General features: G+C 48.4%; 1 protein-coding gene across 2 annotated transcripts in view; it reads left to right on the forward strand.

Moving 5' to 3' along the window:
* Positions 1-5703: 5703 nt before the first annotated feature.
* SRF (serum response factor) overlaps positions 5704-17419 on the forward strand; it is a 77806-nt gene continuing 66090 nt past the window's right edge. The window contains exon 1 of one of the 2 annotated variants that reach the window (XM_063125547.1): positions 5704-6326. In XM_063125547.1, the coding sequence (XP_062981617.1) occupies positions 5805-6326 (522 nt within the window). In that variant the 5' untranslated portion in view covers positions 5704-5804. The remainder of the gene's footprint in view (positions 6327-17419) is intronic. The other variant, XM_063125548.1, reaches the window with a different exon arrangement.

Below are 17419 nucleotides of genomic sequence, written 5' to 3' on the forward strand. Positions count from 1 at the left end.
GCCTTCCCTGACGTCTGCCAGACTACACCTCCCATCACTCCTGTACAGAATGGCAAGGTGCTTGATGCCTGGGAATGATGGAAGTGGTGGTCCAACACATCTGGCAGGCACCAGGACAGAAAAAGGCTGGTTTAATGGACTTCAGCTCCCAGCACTCCTGACCATCGGCCATGCAACTGACGGCTGATGGGAGTTGCAGTTCAAAATACCTGGAGGTTATCTAATGTAAATTCGTGCACCTGAGTAAATTGCTTGCCTGAGCAGTGATTTGTACGAGCAGGCGAGCTGGAACATCATTGGAAGCAGCTCTTCCTGTGCCAATTCCACGTGCAAGCAGCTTGTGTTGGGAGCTGCTTGGAAACATGGCTGTGGTGGTGCTGGTTCCCTTGGGGAGCTCTTTGTGTGAAACTGCTCCTTTGGTCTCCTTCTGGTACACAGTGGGGTGCATCCCACGAAACATATATTCCAGAGGAAGAGCAGTATTCGCCTATTGAAGGAAAAACAATAGAGGGTCCTGTAGCACCTTAAAAATGAACAGCTGTATTATGAAACTATATTTTGTGGACACCGTCCACTAGCAGAAGTTACTTCTGCATAAAGCTTTTGTGGACACCATCCACTAGCGCAGCCTTCCTCAACCTGGGGCGCTCCAGATGTGTTGGACTGCATCTCCCAGAATGCCCCAGCCAGCAGAGCTGGCTGGGGCATTCTGGGAGTTGTAGTCCAACACATCTGGAGCGCCCCAGGTTGAGGAAGGCTGCACTAGCGGAACTTACTCTGCATAAAGCTTTTGTGGACAATGTCTACTAATGGAACTTACTTCTTTGTGAATGCACATAAAATTGAGCTGTAAATGGAATGACTTCCAAGTCTGTTCGTTCAAAGGGGCGTACTTTTTAGATAAGAATGTACATTCTGCTGGATCATACCAAGGGCTCTATTGACTCTGGCATCTTCTGTCCTACAGTGGCCAACGTTCTCCATGAACTGCACAACCCATGCATGAAGGCAATAGCCCTCGCAGCCTCTGGGAGTTACAGGTACATTGCCTTTGAACATGGAGGTTCCCTTTACCCCTCATGCCTAATAATGACTGGAAGACATACCCCGCCATTAATTTTGCTAATCTTCTTTTAAAGCCATTTATGGCAGCGGCCACTGCTACACCTTGGGCAATGAATTTCGTAAGTTAACTAGGCTTCCTTTTGTCTGTCCCCGGAACTCCTCCCAATCTGGTGTGACATCATTCCAATGTGATGGCATGGAGATGTGTGTGTGTGTGTGTGTGTGTGTGTGTGTGTGTGTGTGTGTGTGTGTACACCTCTCTGCTAACGTTCTGCTACTACAGCCTTTGTCCTGCTGGCTGGGGAAAGATAGGAGGAGTTGCAGCCAACACCTTTGGATGGCAGTAAGCTGGGAAAGGCTGTGCTCTTGGTTAAATAAAAGGAGTCTTAAAAAGCAAAGATCACAGTTTAGGCCACTGGACATACTTCCAGTGCCTCTTATAAAAACAAAAGGGTTGGAGAAGTTGAGGGTTTGTTGTTGGGTTAACCACTGGGTCATTTAGTCCATAGACAACCCAGCAGGCCAGGATCCCAGGTCATACTCAGCAACCTATGAAGGAGCCTGTCCTTGGTTGCTGAGTAAAAGCGGAAGCACTCTCTCCCTCTCGTGCACGACCACCTATGGGTTGTTTAACCTATGGGCTGTTGGCTGTGAGAACTGGCCCATTCTGGGAGCTGAGACATGTTAGCAGTGTTCAGGTACATAAAATGATGCCACAGGGAAGAAGGTCAAGAACTATTTTCCTTGGCTGCAGAAATTAGGACCCGAAATAATGGGTATAAGTTACAGCTACTTATATTACAATTAAATATAAGGAAGAACTTCCTGACGGTAAGAGCTGTACAACAGTGGAACAGACTCTCTACAGAGGATGTGGGTTTTCCACCTCTGGAGGTTTTTAATTGGTTTTCCTGCACATTGCAGAAGGTTGGACTAGATGATCCTTGTGGTGCCTTCCAACTTTACAGTTCTATGATTCCTTGTGTATAGATTACATTTACTTTCAGCGTTTTTATACTGCCCAGCTGTAATATTAAAGAAGGATTTGTGTCTGTCTGTCAGGGCTATAGCTTCAAGATGGTGAAACCTAGACACCTGAAATGTGGCATGCATACTAATGGTACCCTAGGGGAGTGTATCTCAGGGTTATTTTGTTTTTAAAAATCATTAAATGTAATTAATGTTAATGTGTCCATGTATTTGAAGCTTACAATACCATGTTCAGTCACTAAGTGGCAGATTTTCCTAACCAGTGCATAGCTTTGTGGTTGATATAATGTAGAGCTTTGAGAGAGTAGGCTGAGGACAAGGACTATACAGCTAACTGCTTCCTTCTGCTGTGGGCACATCCCTCAGGGGAATGAGGCAGACAGATCCTTCCCTCCGGGGTCTATAGGGGTGCTCTGTTCCAGGGTATCCATGGCATCACTCAGATAGGTTGGGCAAAACGTGTAAGTTTGCTTGAAGAATTCGATGTATCAAAATAAAGGCTATTTCAACCTATATGAAGCAGGTCCCTTTGCTAGTGAGCTATAAGTTCCCTGGGCCTTGTACCATTTTTCCCTCTTCAAAACTCCCCACATACAAATATGCCATGAATATAAAATAAAAACCAAGTTAAAACAGTATCCGAATACATCTAAGACAAAACAATAGTGTCCAGGGTCTAAAAAGTACTAAAACGTGTTTTTAAAACTGAAAAGGCCTGAAGAAATTACTATGGCCTAATCTACACCAAGCAGCATATTACACTATGAAAGCGGTATATAGAAGACAGGAGCCACACCAAGCAGGATATAGCAGTATGAACGTGGTATATGGTATGTGTCAATGGGCCCCAGCAGTTGTCAGTGCACTTCAGTACTGCTATAAACCAGTAGTGTGGCTCCTGCCTCTTATACATGGCTTTAATAGTGCCATATCCTGCTTGGTGTAGACGAGGCCTAGGTCTTTACCAGGTGAGGATGGCAAACAGCCCTCTCTGGATGCTTGTAGTGACCCACCTTGCCTCATTTGGCAGAGGCAGCTGAAGAAAGGCCTCTGAAGATGTTTAGAGTCTGGGCAGGTTCCTTAGCGGTCCCCATGCTGGTATTAAATATTAATATCAGCACGTTGGATTTGGAGTAGGGGAATTATGTCATTAAATAGGAAATAAATTATGTCCATGATTATCTTTTTTTTTGTCCTCCTAAGTTATTTCTCCTAAAAGAAATTAAGTCCTGATGTGAATGGTGAATCACAGATACTGTATTTGCCTGATTGAATGGATTGATATGTCATCTACAATAATGATATTGCTACAGTTATGACCTGTGTTCCTGGCTGGGGAGTGCTGGGATATTTTGTAGGATATTTCTCCCCCCCCCCATCTAAACATGCATAAGATTGCAGCATTAAAAGTTTTTCATGAGGTTTGATGGAGAGACAAAGGGCACATCTGCATTACAGTTTCATTAGTTTAATAGGACTTTTAACTGTCATGGCTGGGAATTGTAGTTTGAAAGCCTAGCTTCCTATAGTACTTGGAGATAGAACTGGCTGTAGTATTGTAGTATTCTTCAAGTCATGGAAGATCTTCGTCTTTAAGACCAGCAAAGAAAGCAAAGCAAGCAGTTCTGCCTGTACTTGTGACTCACTGCAGTGCCTAAGTTTTGCAATGTACTTTACTTACTCGTTTTATATTTTAAACATGTGTATGATATTTGTGTTAAATTGCTGAATATGAATAGGATGCCATTGGTAACCATGGCGGCTGCTTTCAGTGTTTTCAACCTTTATTAGGGTGACCATATGAAAAGGAGGACAGGGCTCCTGTACCTTTAACAGTTGTATTGAAAAGGGAATTTCAGCAGGTGTCATTTATATATGTGGAGAACCTGGGGAAATTTCCTCTTCATCACAATGCTTAAAGCTGCAGGTGTCCTGCCCTCTTTTAAATCTGGTCACTCTAGTATAGCTCCTGCAGCTTTAACTGTGGTGATGAAGAAAGAATTTCACCAGGTTCTCCATATATACAAATGACACCTGCAGAAATTCCCTTTTCTATGCAACTGTTAAAGATACAGGAGCCCTGTCCTCCTTTTCATATGGTCCCCCTACCTTTATGGTGTTTGGCAAGGTGGAGATTGTTATCTTGAACAAGTATTTTTTCTAGTTCTCAGTGCAGGAAAGCTTGAAAAGGTACTTCCAAGATTCTGGCGAGGCTTGGCTGCCCTACACATTACTGGCTGTGTAAGTCTTATCCTAAGTGTTGTATGTGCAAAGGCTAGAGTAGTTCCTTAGTAACTTTGTGGTGGGAGGGATGGGTGAGTTGAATTGCTCTCCCCTTTAAAAGCTTTTACATGAGTTTTGAATCTATGCAAGCTAAGTATGTTCCTTCAGAAAGTGTCCCAGGGCATTAAGTTCGGGGTATTCATAAGTAGGTCTGAACGTGAGGGAGCTCCCAAATCACCCGATCTCTTTGATCCTCTAAGATAGCCTTTCCTCCACTTGGTGCCGACCAGGTTTGTTGGACTACAACTCCCTGCATCCCCCACGAGCATGCTGGCTAGGAAGGATGGGAGTTGCAGTTCAACACATCTGGAGGGGCCCAGGTTGGGGAAGGCTGCTCTAATGGGAGATCCGACCTTAGGAGAGGTGAGGCGGGGGCGCGATCCTGTCCTACCCAGGGATTAGGCCGGCTTGACTTGCCAGTGAAGAGGGGAGGAGATCAGGCGGGGCTCTGAGTCCTCTGCGTGCGGGTTCAGTTTTCATCCAACTCCCGCCCTCGTTTCTTAGCTCTCCCGTTCTTTGCGGAGAAGTGGGGGCAGTGTGCAATGTTAGCCCTACTCAGAACAGACCCCATGGGAATGAATTGGGCTTAAGTTACTCATGAACAACCTACATCCGATTAATTTCAATGTGTTTACTCTGAGTAGGGCCAATATTGGGATACTCCCGTGGCTTCTCTCATGTCCTTAGCTGAAATTTTTAAATTTATGGAGGTGCAGCATCCTTGCCCTTCAGAGCCATCTGGGCGCACGCAAGTCCTGGGATCCTTCCTTGCTTTTCAGTGCAAGATGCACGCTTACTTGGGAGTAAAATATATATATCCCTGCCTTCAGTGGAGAGAAAACATGCCTAGGCATCGATCCGAAAGAGTCTCGCTGCTGGGCTCGGGGGATCTCTCTACTGCACTTTTCTCTTACTCAACCCGTACTCCTGGCTTCCTTCTCTCTCCTCCTGGGTCTCTATTCACAGGCTACTCCTTCGGCGGCGGGCTCTTCCCCTTTAAGAACTGCGCCTCCGGGTGACGTCGCAACGAACGCAGCTCTTTTGGAATGTATGCAAATCAGCCCTTGTCCCTCCGGCCAACGGGAAGCCGAGCCCGTCCCTCCCCAGCCAACGGCGTGCGAGCGCTGCTAGGGGGTGGCCAATAGATGCAAAGCGCCGGCTCTCACCATATAAGGAGCGTCCTCGCCATAAAAGGCAACATTGTATCGCTTTATATGGGGGGAAGGTAACGAGGAGGGCGGGGGGGGGGGGGTGCCCCGGGCCGGCGCGGGTCCTGATTCTAGCGTGAGCAAGCGGGAAGGCGGGCAGGCAGGCAGGCAGGCGAGCGAGCAGCAGCAGCTGGGCAGCAAGCGACAAGGGGGGCGGGCGGGCTGGCCGGAGGGAGCAGCCGGCGTTGGGCCCATGGCAGCGCCGGCCTGACCCCGACGCTTTAGTCCCTCTCGTACTTGGAAGGCGGCGGCACTACCATGTTACCGAGCCAGGCCGGGGCCGGGAACGGCGCTGCCGCCCTGCCCCGGAGCTCGGTCATGGGCATGGCACGGACGTCCTCCGGCCGCCCAGGGGCCGGGCTCTCCCGGGGGGCGAACGGCGGCGGCGGCGGCGGCTCTGCAGCAGTCCGCGGCCCCGGCAATGGGACGGGCCCGCCTAGCGGCCAGGCGGGGACGGTCGGGGGCCGCTTCGACCGGGACGTGCCGGCGGCCAGCGGCAGCGAAGACTCGGACTCGGCCGAAGACGAGGAGCTGGTGGGCGACCGGCGCGGCCTGAAGCGGACTTTGGGTGACATGGAACTGGGGGTGGTGGGGGGCCCGGAGGTGGCGGCGGCGGCGGCCGTGGCGGCGGCCGGCTACGGCGGGGTGAGCGGGGCCGTGAGCGGCGCCAAGCCCGGCAAGAAGACCCGCGGCCGCGTCAAGATCAAGATGGAATTCATCGACAACAAACTGCGGCGCTACACCACGTTCAGCAAGAGGAAGACGGGCATCATGAAGAAGGTACCGCCGGCTGGGGAGGAGGGCGGAGAAATGGAGAGGGGGGGAGGAGGAGGGAGGCCGCCGCCGCCGCCGCCGCGAGGGGGACGGCAGGCGACCCCGGCGGGTCCAAGTCGGCCAGAACACTTGCAAAGGAAAGGGCCGCGAGGACGGTGCCGGGGCTCAAGGCGCCCCCTGCGCCCCCAATCCGTATGCCTGCGGGAACGTGGTAAGAAAGGGAGGAAGCTCTTAACATGTTCAGAGGCACCGTTCTCACTACACGTGTTCTTCAAGCGCCCCGACGCTCCTAGCCCAAGTCGCCGCCTGTCGCTCCTCGCCCGGCGCGGTCTCTCGGCTACCAGAGCTAAGCGGTCGGGACGTTGATACCGGAAGGGCAGACGGACTACTCAGCCCACGCTCCCGCACCGGAAAGGCACGCCCCGCTCTGGCCCGCATTTAGCACGAGGCAGGCACCTTGGGTAGCCGACCCCCATCTCGCTCTTTTAAAGCATTGCAAAAAGGAAATGCGAGTTGACCTCGGATGTTTTCTAAAAGGGGGTTATGTCTAGGTGAAAGGTTGGAGCCTATTCTGGCATGAGGCGCATCCGCTGCCGCATCCCAGGGTGGGGTGGGGTGGGGTGGGGGTAGGGGGCGTGCAGGTGTGAGTGAGAGATAGGATTACCCCGCACCCCCCACCCTCTCCTGCAGTAAGCACAGAAAGTTGTCCTATTGAGTTCCGTGGGGATGGTTTCTTCTGAAAGCAAACACCCATAGCTGAGTGCATAGCCATGTGTGCAACTGACTAGCTAGCAATTCTTAAGAATGAGTTCCTAAAACATCAATGCTAGGTTTTCTGTTGAGGGCACCATATTGACAAGAGGCACAATCTTATACTTGTTTACTCAAAAGTAAGTGCAACTGTGTTCGAGGGTGCTTACTCCCAGGGAAGAGGGCATAGAATTGCAGCCTTGCATGACTATGTGGGGAGCTGACGCTGCAGTCCTAAACATACAAGGGTGTAAGCTCTCTTGAACCCACTGAGATTTACTTCTGAGTAGACATGCATAGGATTAATGCAACTTAATTCAAAACATGTTTTTTTCATCGTCTTGCTTGGAAATGCCTGGAAACTAACATTCACTTGCCATTGTAAAATCTCTTCTTCTGTGGGGTCAGTGGATTCCTTAAAATTACCTCTTAAAGCGTTTAAGCATTCAAACAATTAATAGGGTTGCTTGTGTCTCTTTGTAGTCAGCACAAGAATAATGGAAAAAACCCAACTCTAATTCTAAAGGTACTCTTGGAAATTTCCTACATCAGCACTTCACACCTGTTGATGTGAACAGTCACTGTCATGATCTTCTGGCAGAGAGTTGAGTCTGATCCATTGCTTTGTCTGTGTGCAAGATATGTCCTCATGCCAATATTAGCTAACGGATAAGTAACTGGGCGTGTGCACCCCACAAGAATAGTGTCTTGCTCCCAAAATAAGCACTGGACCTGATGGGATCCAGTATGCCTTCTGGTAGAGGGTGCTGTCCTAGAGGTGTGGGTGTCCGATTTGGAGTACTCCAATAATTAGCTTGGAGTGCACACACCCAGTTCCTTATTTATCTATACATATTTTGGCAGTTACTGGTATAGGGGCAGTACCCTTGACAACCCATTGCACCAAAATGCAAAGTTGGGCCAGCTGAGATGCTGTAGCGTATTGTAGAGTCCTGGAGGTAAGTGCGTGTGATTTAGGGTGCACGGGATACAGAAATATTAGATCACTACCTTGCATGTACCTGTGTTAGTCACCTGCAGCCTAAATTAAAAAAGTGCCAAATCCTTGTAGGCTCCATACCTAGTTGGTAGGATGAAGGGAAAGAGAATGTGCATCTTCCTGGGCCAGAATGAGGGACAGAAAACTTCTGGATCTAATATCACCAGTTTCAGTGTTTGCTAACGTAGTTAGGTTTGCAGTTCACCCTATTGTCATGGGCCTGGAGTATATATTTAAGAACTTTAGGCATGCATAAGGGAGCAATCCTACGGTCTCTGGGTGAGCATCTCAGGGACCATAGGATTGGTCGGAGTTCTCCTTCCAAGGTCGAAGTCAATGCTCTAACCTCAGAAGCAGTTGCAGCCGGTTCAGAAAGAACAGATCTGCCTCCCCTTGAAGTTAGAAAAGCAAACTCATAGGAGGAGGAAAGGGGAGTCCTGGTGGGAAGGAACCGGAGAGGCCAGGATATGAGTTAATCCTGAGCCTCTCCAAGCCTTCTTCCCTCCCCCTCTGAAGTGTCCTTGCTAGACGGGTTGAAAAGCCTGTCTAGCGAAATCTGCAGGGCGAGAGGACAGGGAGGCGAAGATTGCCTCTGCTCCGCCTTGTATTAGATCAGCCTTCCTCAACCTGGGGCGCTCCAGATGTGTTGGACTGCATGTGTTGGCTGGGGCATTCTGGGAGTTGTAGTCCAACACATCTGGAGCGCCCCAGGTTGAGGAAGGCTGTATTAGATGATTGGACACCTCTGAGTTTAAGGCTTCTGATCCCCGAGGGCACAATTGATAGGATTGTGTCCTAAGTGTTTTTAACCTGCTCCTACGCCTCAGTTCCCAATTATTGGGGAACTCTACTCCCCGGCCAATAAATAAAGTTAAAACACACCCAACCCCACCTGTACTACACTCAAGCAATCCTACTGCTGTTTCTAAACTGCTCAAGTGACTTCTTAAAGTTTGTTGTTCTTTTTCTACTAAGGCTACTAGTATTGCTAGGTTCTGTGCAGAGAGAAAGACTCTTTCCACAGATTATTAATCTAAGAATGTATTTTCCTGAAACAGTATGCCCAGGATCAGACTTTGGTGTTCCTTCAGAGGACGGGAGTTCTGGGGAGTAGGCACTTTGGACCTCTTCTGGATGGGCCCTTGCCTTTTGTGTTGGTTACACAGAACAGAAGGGTACTGTCAGGTAGTCTACATGGTAGGTCATAACAGTCTTGACGAATCAGACTCCAGCCTTCATCAACCTGGTACTGTTCGGATGTGTTGCACTATGCCAGGCTGGGAAAGGCAGACAAACTGGAGCGTGTTCAGAGGAGGGCAACGAGGATGATCAGGGGTCTGGAAACAAAGCCCTGTGAGGAGAGACTGAAAGAACTGGGCATGTTTAGCCTGGAGAAGAGAAGATTGAGGGGAGACATGAGAGCACTCTTCAGATACTTGTAAGGTTGTCCCACAGAGGAGGGACAGGATCTCTTCTTGAAACTCCCAGAGTGCAGGACACAGAATAAGGGGCTCAAGCCAGATTCCAGCTGGACATCAGGAAAAGCTTCCTGACTGTTAGAGCAGTACGGCAATTGAACCAATGACCTAGGGAGGTTGTGGGCTCTCCCACACTAGTGGCGTTCAAGAGGCAGCTGGACAGCCATCTGTCAGGGATGCTTTAAGGTGGATTCCTGCATTGAGCAGGGGATTGGACTCGATAGCCTTGTAGGCCCCTTCCAACTCTACCATTCTATGATTCTATGGAACAGAGGATGGATAAAGCACCCATGTGCTGCTGCTGCTGCCTAGCATAGCATGTGAGCTGTTCAGTGACATGTTTACTAACCTAAATAGGTTTTACATGGTTTAACATCTACTGTTTACCCTCAAGGCACTATTCTTCTAAGCTAGGGTTTGTTAACAGATTTTTCAGCACCTTCCTAAAACTACGTTTCCCAAAAAGAGTTGGGTGAGTTTTAAAGCTAGTCTTATGTTTGGAGTGTAGGTGTGCCCTAACTTACTTGCAAATACCTCCTTAATGTGATAGTGGCTGCTTGGGAAACAGTGACAAATTGTAAAAGGGGAGTGGTGTATCTGCCTAAAATCTGTGAATAAGTGCTACAGCCCATATCCCTGTAGGTCTCCCACTCACTTGCATAAATATAGCTTGAGAATGTAAAAGTCCTGATGGATCAGACCAAGCCTCCATCTAGTCCTGCATCCTGTTTCTAACAGTGGTCAGCCTGCTATCCTTTAGCACCACCCTCTCTTGGGGATTTACTGATCAGTAGCCCTGCAATTTATCTGCAACTTTATACCAGCTATCTTACACGAAATAAATAAATGAATAAATATATGGCTGGTATCCAGTGAAGTCTTCCTACTGATGGAATCGCTCCTGTCACCGAAACAGGAAAGGGGTGACTCCCCCGCACGCCCTCAAAATCTGCTCCGGCAGGTTAGGGGACCCTTCTTGAGGAGATTTGGAGGGGCTGCAGTGGGCAGGAGAGAGGGTCTGGTTGCGTGAGCAGATGTCCACTCATGGGACATGGGATTTTGCCCTTCATATTTCCCCCCCCCCTCTTTTTTCTCCTCCTGAAGTTTAGTCCTCCTTATGAAAGTTCCTTCTTAGTATAATGCTTTTTCAGGGACTGGTGTATATAGTCTCTAGGGTGCATTTAATATCTTTATTTAAATGTTTTGTTGCACAAATATGCTTTGAAGCCTTAAAAGTAGCAAGTGCTGAGAGGACCGTTCCCCACTCCCTTTCCTCATCTTTACACACGTTACAGACCAGGTCATAGAGGGTTCTTGGAAGATCAGACTCCATAGGCTCGCTCTGCTTATGCTTGTTTTTCTTAAACCAGCCTTCTGTAACCAGGTGGACTCAGTTTAGACTACAATTCCCAGCATTCCTGACCATTGGCCACGCTGGCTAGGGCTTATGGGAGCTGAGGTCCAAAACAGCTGCAGGGCACCTGGTTGGGGAAGTCTGACAAAGCATGTCTCTTCACAGTTTATTCTCAGCTAGAAATACTAAACACAATGGCTTGGATTTAGATGTGCTAAACACAATGGTTTGGATTCAGACTTGCTTAAACTAGACCTAGTGAAATCAGTGGGACAAGTTAATAATGGCTAACTTGCATTCCATTGATTTCAATGGGTCTACTCTAAGTATGACTCTGATCTAACTGAATATTATACTGATTTTAAATAATAGAACCTCACAAAACGGAAGAACATTGCTAAGATAAAACCAGCAGGTATAACAGTATAAAAGATCATTGTTGTTTTTAAATAGCTGGAAGTGTGGAAATAAAAGTCTTCACCTGGTGCCTGAATGACAGAGAGTAGGTGCCATGTGGGCAAAACTTGTTCTGTTACAGGAGGGAAGATGTTGGTTGAAGATTAGGAGCAAATCCTTGACCGGAAGAGCAGTTTGACGATGGAATCAGTACATCAGTTGCTGGAAGGGTGCTATTGCAGTCATGTCTTGCTTTTCGGTTTCCTGTGGGCACGTGGTTGGCCAATGTGTGAACAGAAAGCCGGACTGCATGGACCCTTGTCCTGATCCAATGGGGCTCTTCTTACATTCTTCACCAATTACCTGGCAGGATGGTGGGCTCTTCCTTGCAGAGTTGGGACAACCATCTGTTGGAGATTTCCTGCATTGAAGAGGGGATTGGAGTGGATGGCCTACGAGTCTCCTTGCAACTCTGTGATTGTATTTTTATTTATTTATTTATTGCATTTATATACCGCGCCATAGCCGAAGCTCTCTGGGCGGGTTACAAAAGTTAAAAACAGTAAACAATTGAAACAAATATACAAAGTTTAAAAACATAAAAAGCATAAAAACACTATTATTTTTTTGAGAAGAGAATGTTCCATAAATGAGGCACAAGCAGAGACATGTCTTTATCCCTGGTTTCCTCTTGCATAATTTCTAGGGACGGAGGCACCCAGAGGAGGGCTTCAGATGAACCCCTAAGCTGATGGGCAGGAGCAGGTGGTCATTCAGATACTCTGCTGCATGCCGGCGTAGATCTTTAACACTAGTGTAATATCTAAGTTCATTATGTTGATCTGGTTCAGCCATGACATATCTTGTCTTATTAAGCCAAGGTATGCTTGAGACATGTGCTGAGTGCACCATCCCTTCTCTTCTTGGTGAATTGTGACTGAAGACTTGCTGGGTTAAAATAACGAGATAGAGTTATGAGGATTGGAACAAACTGGGATCTTAAACCACGGTTTGAAGTTGGCTTAAGATTCTGGTTTGTTCTGATGCTGGTAACCATAGTTTCCCAGTTTAATGGGAAATGATATGGTTGATTAACTTGGGAAATCTTCAACTGAGGCATGCCGAGGAGGGAATGGGCGGTGCACACAGACAGGAGGCGCATGCGTATCTCAGTTTATTAAATTGAGGTGTGCGACATCCAACTCAGATGAGTGATTCCGTGTTCATAAACTGGCCACTTTGTTTTGAAGTTTCTGAACACACTTTAGTAGTTTAATCTGGACATTCCCAGTATATGGGTAACTGGCGAGGTGCTCTCTTTCCAAGAACATTTCCAAGAAATGTTGCATCTATTGTATAAATTGAAGTTGATGAAAGGAACGTGGTGTTACGGATGCCACAAGGGCCTCTGTAGACAAGGCTGGATCTAACAGTCTGCAGACCTGTTCCTTAAGGAGCACAGGCCAAATACCACACCCTTTGTTAACTAATCTGCCACCAACCTCCCAAATTTCTGTGTTGCCTGGATTGAGCTTCAGTTTGTTAGTTCTCATCCAGCACATTCCTGGCTCCAGGTACCTGACATACAGGCTCCCATGGCTGCCAGTTAACACGTTCTGGACAGGGGCCATACAAAATGAAAACCGGCTGTTTACCTTCCAGTAGCCGGCTTTCACCCTCTGCTTTTCCCTGCAGAGTAAACTGCAGAATTTAGGCCGCGATACCTTGGGGCAAATGTGATGTATGATCCTGGGTCCCTCCATACACTGTCGCCATTTGAGAAGTTGCTGAACAGCCGGTCTTGTCTTGCCTTCCCCCCAAGCTGCTGGTGTGAAATGAAGACCACAGCAGCTGTTTGTCATTGGGACCAAGTTGAACAAGGCTCTGTTTTTCTCTTCAGCTGTCGGGCTTGTTCTGGTTGTGGCACTGGGTGTATCACTGGAACTCTTTAGTTCTTTGCAGCAGCTTGCAGGCAGCCTGGCGCAGCAAGAATGAAAGAAGCGTTAGGCTCTCAGATGGGAAGCTACAATCCAGCTCTGTGTAGGACCTTCTGCTTAGCGTCTTGGGCAATGGTGCAAGAGACGGCCGAGCAGCTGCAAGCGAAGTTTGCAAGAGAGCACAGCTGCAGGCTCCGGTGGCAGGTGGGGGCAGGCTTCCCATTTTCAGGCCGCATGGGGAATGGGCTGCCGTGCATCAGTATGTCTTGGAGCTGTAGCGTTAGCCTGCATGGCTTGCAGTCCGGTGAGTCGGATGCAGCCAGACAGCCCTAGCGACCCATTAAGGCTCCTGTATTTGCTGCATGCCTGGGAACAGTGGAAGCAGGGGCCTTCTCAAGCGCATGTCAGGCTCCAATGCATGGCTGTTGGGCTGTATCTCTGGCTTGTGCTGGTTTCTTTGGAAGGGCCTGCTTTTGAACAACGCCAGAAGCTTCAGAGGGATGCCTGCAGGAGCTTCCACCAGTGAAAGAGATGAGAATTGCTAGCATCCTTGGCAGTGCAAGAGATGTGTTCTTCTCAGTATCTATTTACTCAGATCCATAGAATCATAGAATATCAGAGTTGGATGGGGCCTACAAGGCCATCGAGTCCAGCCCCCTGCTCAATGCAGGAATCCACCCTAAAGCATCGCTGACAGATGGTTGTCCAGCTGCCTCTTGAATGCCTCTAGTGTGGGAAGCCCACAACCTCCATAGGTAACTGATTCCATTGTTGTACTGCTCTAATAGTCAGGAAGTTTTTCCTGATGTCCAGCTGGAATCTGGCTTCCTTTAACTTGAGCCCGTTATTCTGTGTCCCACACTCTGGGAGGATCGAGAAGAGATCCTGGCCCTCCTCTGTGTGACAACCTTTTAAGTATTTGGAGAGTGCTATCATGTCTCCCCTCAATCTTCTCTTCTCCAGGCTAAACATGCCCAGTTCTTTCAATCTCTCTTCATAGGGCTTTGTTTCCAGACCCCTGATCATCCTGGTTGCCCTCATCTGAACACGCTCTAGCTTGTCTGCGTCCTCCTTGAATTGTGGAGCCCAGAACTGGACGCAGTACTCCAGTTTGGGACCCTGTGCCATCTTGCTCTTAGGATGCAGCATCTCCCGAAATGTTGTTTACAAGTGATGCTCTAAAGGGATAGGTCCAGGCACTGTCATAATTATAGATGTTTCTGACACAATAAGAAACTTTTGAGCCCCTGGGTTAAATGTCCAGATTAGCCCAAACTCTTTTTAGATGCTGAAAGGGAGTAGGGAGCTAGATCTGCGCATTGCAGGATGAACTCTTGAGATAACTGTCTTCCGATTAATAGACACAGAGCTGCATTGATTTGGGGCGTAGGCGTATGCATGCACAGGTGCGTACTTTGCTCTTAAAAACATCAAGTGGCTATATGGCCCTGGGCAGCCACCCAAGAAGAATGTGGAGCGACGGCTCAGAGCCACCCAGCCTTCCTCCTGTGTCCTGTGGTGATGCCCATAGGTTGCTGCAGGCATTCTCTGCAGAGTGGATCCTATGCAGAGTGGGAGGAGCAGCAGAGGTGAGCTCCACCTTCCCATGCTGCACTTTTGCTAGACAGGCTTTTTTGCCTGTCTGGCTGGGGCTCTGTGGAGCGGGAGGGCAGAGGCTGTGGGGAGTGGGCAGGGATACATGGTATCCCAGCTTCCCCAGTCTCCTCCCCTCTCCACCCACTGGTACGCCCCTTTTACCCCTTCTCCAAAGGCGGCTTCACAACCTTGGAGAAGTAGCTGACGCTATTATATACACCCAGGCAACATTTACGATCTTCAGAGGAGGCCCTACTCGTCAGCCCAACAGGAAGGGAATGTCACATGAAGAACCTCAATGGCGGGCCTTAACTGTAGCTGCACCTACCCTCTGGAAAACCCTCCCTCATGCGGTTCGGGAGGCGGAAAATGTAATAACTTTTAAATGCCTCCTAAAAACATATCTTTTTAAACCAGCCTTCTCTGGACTGTAATTTATTTTGGTTTTATGTGATTTTAATGTTTTAATCTGGATTTTATGGTTTTAGTTGTAAACTGCCCAGAGAGCTTAGGCTGTTGGGCAGTATAAAACTATAAATACGTAATAAATAAATAAATATTCTCTCCGTGTCATCTGCAAGAGGGAAGGGAGGGAACAGGGAGCACAAAGCACAGATTCCTGGGTCCATGGTTAGAGTTCTGTCTTTGACCTCGGATCCAGGAATCTGAATTACCCTATGCCCCCACCCCACTGACTCTGCCTAGGGGCCCTAGAATTTCTCCCTCCAGCTAACCGCTGTTTTCCTTGGGTTAAAGGCGATTAGTGCCTCCAACCTGTTTCTTTTGCTCCTAAGCTGAATAGCAATGAATTTTGGCAGCTTGAACTACTGAGGCACATCTTGCTTAATGCCATGTGCTTGCCCCCTTTTTGAGGGGGCAAGCACATCCAGAATAATTTCTGGATATTTGCTTCTATGGGAACATAAGCCAAGATGCAGGTTTGAAAGCTGGCCTTCTGGCTGCCATCTCGCTTCCTCCTTGTCTCTGACCCATTTATTTGTTGACAGGGTAGAAGGAGCAGGATCTTGGTAAAGTCCTCAAGAGAGAGCTTGTAGTTCTTGAAGTGAACTGAATGCTTTGGTTAGGGTCAAGTGGTTCTGAGTACACAACGGTAAGTTACCACTTAGTCAATGGCCATCTGTGATGATCTTTGGCTGGCATTGTTGGGGAGAAGCGGCCATTTGCCTCATTCTTTTCAGGCAAATACAAAACCGTGTTCTCCCGTGTTTCATGCTCACTCAGAAGTCAGTGCCCAGTTTGTTTTGGTCTCTACCAGGCAAATTCTTTTTGCATTTCAGCCTTGGAGCTCTGCAACAAGAATGGTCCAAAGAAACGTGAGCGCATGCGGCTTTGAACTTGGTGGGTTGGCAAATGTGTAAGCCAGCCTTGCAAATAAGCCCACAGGAATGGCTAACCTGCAAAACCATTTGCTAGCTTGGCTGGGGGTTGGCAGAAGAGGGTTGGAGAGCTTCGTCCCTCCTCTGTCCACCCACTTACTTGTCGCCTGGATGCAATTCTATGCACTTCCCTGTGTGCAAGTCCTTGTGGCCTATGGCTTCTAGGTGAGTCACCTGGTAGCCATAGACGTCACCTAGAGAAAGAAGGACATATAATGGAGAAAAGGTCTACGAACAGCTGGTAGCCATGATAGCTAAAGAGGATCTGTTTGGTATACCCCTCTGAATATCGGGTGCTACGGGAGGGCTGTTTCCTTCGCTGCCCTGCTTGTGTGAGCTCGTTGATTGGACGCTGTTGAAAACGCACTGGCAGACTAACTGGACCTTTGGTCTGTTCCGGCAGGGCTCCTCTTCTTAGATCCAAGCTGTGCAGCGGCAGGAGGATTTCATAGCAGCGAGATTTGCCCATTAACAGCTCGATCTATTGCTTTCTTGCTCTCTGACCTTACTACTGGTGTTTAGGGGTAAAGGGCATCTGCCCGTAGGCAGCTCCGCTCGGGGGGCCAGCAAGCGCTCTAAGAGAGGTCAGGCTGTGGTGTGGTCCTGGCTGATGACTTCGGCGAATGGTCTGAAAACTCTGCCTGCTCTGCTTCCCCTTGCTGAACGACGGCCTGTGTTGAACTGTCAATTGCAGGCCGTTTCCCCATGTGCCTCCTGTCATGGCCTTTGGCTTGGAGACAAAAGGTCCTTCAGTAAGTGACTCGGGTGGAGAGCAAAGCCGTCGTGGTTCTCAGAGTCGTTTATTGCTGGGTCTGGCCTGATGCCTGTTGTCACTGAATGGGATGATGGTCGGCAATTTTAGTATTGTGTGTCTCTGGCTCAAATATTGATCCTAAGAAAGAGAGTATGTTTTAACTGCTTGTTTTGAACAGTCGGGTTTTCTACAGTGCGAGTTCTGATCCCACTGTAGAAATGCAATGTACCCTATTTCTTCGATTCTAAGACGCACTTCCCATATAAACATCTCTAAAAATGGGGTGCGTCTTAGAATCGCAGGTGTGTCTTAGGTTTTTTTTTTCTGTTGGTGATACTGTGCGTCTTACAATCGAAGAAATACGGTATATAGAAGGGGCAGGCAAATGGCTCCATGTATGGAGCAGGCAGAAAACCAGGGCTTAATCTGACACCTGC

Source organism: Elgaria multicarinata, chromosome 4 (assembly GCF_023053635.1).
Source record: "Elgaria multicarinata webbii isolate HBS135686 ecotype San Diego chromosome 4, rElgMul1.1.pri, whole genome shotgun sequence".
Classification (NCBI taxonomy): Eukaryota; Metazoa; Chordata; class Lepidosauria; order Squamata; family Anguidae; genus Elgaria; species Elgaria multicarinata.